Here is a 7,004-nt window from a genome sequence, read left to right on the forward strand (position 1 = left end):
CTAATAATGTCTTTATTTTCTTTCTTCTCTATGAGCCTGGTTTCTTTGGACAGAGTAATTAAATTTTATTCATCTCTCATTCCCCAGAGGCTATTCATTACCCTAATCATGCATTTATCCATTGGACAAATTTTTCTTCAGCATATTGCACTAGGTATTTGCAATATAAGGAAAGGATACAGTTGTTGAAGAGAATATGTATTAATTGGGGAGAGTGAAAAGTAAAAAAAATCAAACAACAAAAATCACAACCCAGTATAAGCAAAGGCAATCTAGACATTTGCAAAAGCTGGTGTCTATAATACAAATGAAGGTTTCCTGTTTCCTCCCCAAGGAGTTAGAGAAGGCTTTGGAGAGGAATAAACCTTGAAGGATGAGTGGAAGTCACTTAGGATAGTGATGATGGGAGATAGGAGCCATCAAGCTGGGGAAAAAGTGGAGCAAAGTCTAGAGGAAATATCGTGCATTGAGAAGACTCTAAATAGTTCAAGAAGATTGAGTCAGTGCGAGTGGTGGATGGAGACGTCCTGAGAGACAAGCAAAGAGTCTCATGCAGGGGAAATAGCAGAAAGGATACTGTCTGCCATCCTAATAGATTTCATTATGAAGGCTTGAGAAAGCACTGAAAGACTTAAAAGAATCCTTTTGGCACCCTCTGCTTTTTATTTGCAAGGTATCACCCAGGCAAATGTATTGTGAATTATAAGGGGATAAGAATGAAGGCAGGGAGGTAAACAGGTAAATAAAGAGAAAAAATAACTAGGCCCCTGATTAAAGTAGGGACACTGGGAAGAGTGAAAAGGAGATAAAAAGATAAAATTGGGAGCTAAGTTGTAGATAAAATCAATAGGATTTTGTTAGATGTGGCACAATAGGAGGAAGAAGGCTAGGAAAACTCAGTTGCAGGCATGAGAGACTGGGTGGATCATGGTGTCATTCACCAGGTACAAAATATAGGAGGAGTTGTCAAAGAAAAGAGTGAATTTGGTGTGTAGAAGGTTGAGTTTGAGGTATCTGTGGGATTTCCAACTGGAGACTCCCAGTAGATCATTGAAATTATGGATCTAGACCTTGGCTGAGAGATCTGTCTAGGAGTCCAGGCATGAAAAGCATTTTTCTGTAAATATTATATGAAATAAAGAATATAACTGACTTTCCAGAGGGTGAGGTTGAACCATTTTCCTTTCATTTAGAGGAAGAAACACAAAAACAAAAACAATCCTGTACAACACCAATATTTACAGATTGGGAAGGGAATAAAGTCACTGTGAATGAGTCTGAGGAATAACCAAAGAAATCCAGAATGTGTGAAATGAAAGCATACAACAAATGAATATTCATATTTCTCTCAACAGAAACGACTGGCAGAGGACATGGAAGTTGGAAACCACACCACTGTGACAGAGTTCATCCTTTTGGGGTTAACCAAGGATCCTACACTTTGTGTCATCTTCTTTGTTATATTTCTAGGAATCTATATTATCACCTTACTAGGTAATATCAGCATAATCACTTTAATAAGAAGCTGTTCCCAGCTTCACACCCCCATGTACCTGTTCCTCAGCCATTTGGCCTTTGTGGACATCTGGATTTCCACATCAGTCACACCTGCAATGCTCATAGGATTCCTTAGACGTGGAGTGTCCCTCTCTGTCACTGGCTGTGAAGCTCAGCTCTGTTCTACAGCCATGTTTGGGACGGCTGAGTGCTTCCTGCTGGCTGCCATGGCCTATGATCGCTACGTGGCCATCTGCTTGCCCCTTCTTTACTCCGCCCACATGTCCTCCAGAGTCTGCATCATCTTAGTGGGGGCTTCCTACCTGGGGGGTTGTGTGAATGCTTGGACATTTACTAGTTGTTTATTGAGTCTCTCTTTCTGGGGACCAAATCACATAGATCATTTTTTCTGTGATTTCACTCCTTTGTTGAAACTTTCCTGTTCAGATATCTCCATTATTGAAATTATCCCTTCCATCTCTTCTGGCTCCATCATTGTGGTCACTATTTTTGTCATAGCTGTCTCTTACATCTATATCCTCATCACCATCCTGAAGATGCACTCCACTGAGGGGCGCCACAAGGCCTTCTCCACCTGCACCTCCCACCTCACCGCAGTCACTCTCTACTATGGAACTATTACCTTCATTTACGTGATGCCCAAGTCCAGCTACTCAACTGAGCAGAACAAGGTGGTGTCTGTGTTCTACACGGTGATGATCCCTATGTTGAACCCTCTCATTTACAGTCTCAGGAACAGAGATGTAAAGGAGGCTTTAAGAAAGGTAACTGTCAAAACATGTTTTTAGGATCCATTCTTAGCATATCAGATGACCTATAAAGTTTTTATTTATTAGTATCACATTTAGGACCTACCAAATATTGCTCAACTAATTCCTTAAAATATTGTCATGTTTCTTTGCTCTAATTCTCACACTTAAACATTTGTAAACTGATTGGGAGACACCTTGACATCGGTAATAATAATAGTAAGTAATTATCACTGTTATTGAATTCCTGTAGATATCAAGCATCTTTCCTTTAGTTTATTTTGCAAACACTAATTTTCACTTACTCTGTGCTAGGCCCTATTCTAAGTGCATTACATATATTAACTCATTTATTCCACACAACAACCCTATAAAGTGTTTCCATTATTTCTATTTCACAAATAAATCATCTTGGCATGGAGACATAACATAGAATGCCCAAAGTCATGCAGTTAACAAGATGTGGGACAAGTATTTGAATCCAGTAAGTCTGATTCCAAAACCACTGTGCTTCTATACTTAAGTTTCACAGCAGGTATCATAAATTTTCTTTAATTTACAGTTGAGAAAACTGATTCTTAGAGAGATACAATATTTTGTCCAAATAGATGTGAACTCAAGTCCTCTGTTTCTAGGGGGCATACACTTAACCCATATCAAACCATTATAATCAGTTTAATGACATCAGCACTGCCACTAAGCTAGAGGGTTTGGGCAGAATAATCAAGCCCAAACTGGAAATTTGTGCCAGTCTTTTAAGAAGGCTCTACCCCAAGATGGGCTAGGTTGTATAGACTCTGGAACAAGGGTGACAATTGAAAAACTGGATTGATATCCATCTTTTAAGAAATCAGTTCTTAACACCACGACCACATGATTTAGCTGGAAGTTTATCCATATTTTAACTCATGTTAAAATAAACAGCCTCATTTGGCACGCCGTAGTCTTTGTTTGTGATGTCTTTAAACTGAGAATGGCCCGACTTGGTACTAGTATTCATTTCTGACACTAGGAACCGAGGACCAGAAACCATAGAGACAGACCTAACACTATCATCTCTGCACATGTTAAGAGAAAATTTCTTCTAATAAGGTGGAAAAGTCTATGAAAAAAGTAGGTGAAACTAAAAGGCCATAGAAAAGTTCATACATTCAAAAAATTATGCTAAACTATGTAGTTTTTGAAAGTTGTTCTGGGTCAATCAATGAATGAGTGGTGAGTGGATGTAAAGGCCTGGGACATTACTATACACTACTGTAGACTTTATAAGCACCGTACACTTATGTTACCCTAATTAAACTTAGCTTACTGCAACTTTTTTACTTTATAAGCTGAATTTTTAAAAACTTTTTGTCTCCTTTGTAAAAGCACTTAGATTAAAACACAAACACATTGTACATCTGTACAAAAATATTTTTTTCTTTATGTCCTTATTCTATAAGCTTCTCTCTTTCTTTAAAATTTTTTATTTTTTGATAAAGGCCATTCTCATTGGGGATAAGTGATATGTTGGTGTGGATGCAGAGAGATAGGAACACTCATACACTGCTGGTGGGACTGCAAACTAGTGCAACCTCTGTGGAAAGCAATATAGAGATAACTCAAAGAGATACAAGTAGAACTACCATTTGATCCAGCAATCCCATTACTGGGTGTCTACCCAAAGGAACAAAAGACATTCTACAAAAAAGACATCTGCACTCAAATGTTTATAGCAGCACAATTCACAATTGCAAAGATGTGAAAACAACCCAAGTGGCCCTCAATACATGAGTTGATTAATAAAATGTGGTATATGTAGACCATGGAGTTCTACTCAGCCACAAAAAAACAATGGTGATCTAGCACCTCCTGTATTATTCTGGATAGAACTGGAACCCATTCTACTAAGTGAGGTATCCCAAGAATGAAAAAACAAGCACCACATGTACTCATCATCAAATTGGTATTAACTGATCAACACTTAAGTGCACATATAGTAATAACATTCATTGGGTGTTGGGCAGAGGGGAGGCGGGAGGAGAGTATGGGTATATACACATGTAATGGGTGCAGTGTGCACCGTCTGGGGGATGGACATGCTTGAACCTCTGACTTGGGTGAGACAAGGGCAATATACATAACCTGAACATTTGTAACCCTGTAATATACTGAAATAAAAAAAATTTAAATAAGATAATGACGATTTTTTAAAAAATGTATTTTTTAAATTTAAAAAGCAAAAACTAAGACACACACACATTAGCCTAGGCCTACACAGAGTCAGGATCCTCAGTATCACCGTCTTCCACCTCCACATCTCGTGCTACTGCAAGGTCGTTAGGGGAAATAACATACATGGAGCTGTTGTCTTCTATGATAACAATGCCTTTTTCTGGAATATCCCCTGAAAAACTTTCCTGAGGCTGTTTTACAGTCAGTATTTTTTGTAAACATAGAGAGAGTACACACTACTTATTAAAAACAACAGTAAAAACTATAGTATAATAAATACATAAACCAGTAAGATAGTAATTTACTACCATTATCAAGTATTATGTACTGTACATAATTATATGTGCTAGACTTTTATACAACTGGTAGTGCAGTAGGTTTGTTTACACCAGCATCACTACATCACTACTTGAGTAATGCACTGTACTATGATGTTATGACATTATGACATCACTAGGCAATAGGGATTTTTCAGCTCCACTGTAATTTTTTTTTTAGACAGAGTCTTGCTCTTTTGCCTGGGCTAGAGTGCTATGGCATCAGCCTAGCTCACATCAACCTCAAACTCCTGGGTTCAAGTGATCCTCCTGCCTCAGCCTCCCGAGTAGCTGGGACTACAGGTATGAACCACGATGCTGGCTAATTTTTTCTATTTTTAGTTGTCCAGCTAATTTCTTTCTATTTTTAGTACAGACTGGGGTCTCGCCCTTGCTGAGGCTGGTCTCAAACTTCTGACCTCAAATTATCATCCTGCCTCAGCCTCCCAGAGTGCTAGGATTACATGCTTGAGCCACCATGCCCAGCCTTCCACTATAATCTTAAAAGACCACTGTCATATAAATATAGTCCACCACTGACTGAAACATCATTAAGGGCTTATGACTGTACATAAAGTAATGTATGAATTCAATATTTCTGTTCCAATATTTAAATGGCAATAAGATAATAGCAGTCAAGAGCACGAGGCAGGTGGTAACAGTCTCTTTCATGCCCAGAACCCAGGGAGGGAACAGCTATTCTCCTGCTTTTGTCAGGGCCATTACGATTGCTGCTTTTAGGCCTGATTGGTACAAATCCAGGAGATTCTGACAAGTGAGTGTGCCTCCATCAGAGGCACAAGTGTCTAGAAATTGCAGCAGACCAGGAATGGAACAAGGACAGCGATCACCAAGATGTGGCCTTGTGAGAGTGCCATAGTCATGCTCACGTGTACTCATAAATGTGTTGTTCTTGTGAGTGTACCCCATGCATAATGGTCTTTCTGTTTTAGGAGAAGAATAAAATTTCTCTAACCATCAGCTTAACATAAAGGACGGCATGCTTAGAGATAATGGAAGAAATTGACACAAAGGAAAATAAACCCGGGATATAAAAAGCAATTCCAGATTTCTACCAAGGAAGAAGCTTGCTCCACTGGAGAATCATAAAACAATGAGAATCTGCTATACAACTGAGGATCATAGGCCTGCTATTTTTTTCTTTCTGGGAAAAGAAGCACATCTTAGTACAAAATAGTTGCCGTTAAGAGTTATGTGGATGACAGTATGTGGAGCCAACAGATGTGCATCTTGCATGTGATGCAGTCTGCTAGGCCCGAGCTCCCCTGCCCACTCCTGCTGGTTGACACTTCCATCTGGCCCGAGACGAACACAATGTATGAGCTTATAAGTAAGCCCAGATATGACTGATTAAAGGTCCAAATGGATGTATATTCGTTCTCCAAAAAGCCCATGAGACTTTCCTAGATTCTATCACATGAAATAATTTGTTCTCCCCTGTATATTTCCCTTAAGAGTTTTTCCCGATTCAGGATTGAACCCTCTTAGCGAGCTGTTTGGAAATGCATGGGATATTTTTTTTCCTCTTACAAGGACCTAAGGAGACTATCAGCATAGAGTGGATTGGGGCCAGGAATCTTAAATGTTTTGTAATACACAATCACACACACACAGTAAAGTAGTGTCCTGCCCGAGTGTCTATGAAGCTGCTGTTAAGAAACCTGGCATCTAACACTTTGTTCATACAACTTGAATGGAAACTATTGTATTTTAAGTAACTTTTTCTTGATTATTGTGAAATTCTTGAAAGAAAATTACATGACACATTGAACTTTGCATCCTTAGTTCATAGCCTAGCATCAGAAATATGAGACTTTAAATAAATATTTATTGAATTAGAGTTAATAATTAACAAATAGATATTTGTTGAGTTCCTGATCTGTACCATACACTGTACTTTGAGCTGAGGATAATTAGTTCAACCTCCCACATCACTATTTTCACCTACCTACCACCAAAGTTTCTGCAATTGCATTTCCAACTTTCAATGGCCAATTAACTCTGATACTGCTTTACCTCTCAGTTTAAGTGCCATTTCCCCTAGTGAAGACTTCCTCGATCCTCACAAATGATAGCATGAATAATAGAGATTGAGCAAAAAGCTAGGGCCTGGGGCTTTTGGTGGTGTGACAGAGTAGGTCTATAGAGGATGGAGGCCTGAAATCCAACATGTAACTTCTCATTA

The 7,004-nt window shown here is 38.8% G+C and overlaps 1 protein-coding gene across 1 annotated transcript; it reads left to right on the forward strand.

Moving 5' to 3' along the window:
• The first annotated feature begins 1,373 nt into the window (after positions 1-1,373).
• On the forward strand, positions 1,374-2,306 carry LOC105818255 (olfactory receptor 491-like). Its single transcript, XM_012654193.1, has one exon. It carries the CDS (start codon positions 1,374-1,376, stop codon positions 2,304-2,306), a length of 933 nt encoding a protein of 310 aa, XP_012509647.1.
• Positions 2,307-7,004: the final 4,698 nt, after the last annotated feature.

This window comes from Propithecus coquereli, unplaced genomic scaffold (assembly GCF_000956105.1).
Source record: "Propithecus coquereli isolate 6110/MARCELLA unplaced genomic scaffold, Pcoq_1.0 Scaffold44, whole genome shotgun sequence".
Lineage (NCBI taxonomy): Eukaryota > Metazoa > Chordata > Mammalia > Primates > Indriidae > Propithecus > Propithecus coquereli.

What these genes read in the sequence shown, in the direction of transcription:
- LOC105818255 (XM_012654193.1), top strand. Translation starts at nt 1,374, where the DNA reads ATGGAAGTTGGAAACCACACCACTGTGACAGAGTTCATCCTTTTGGGG.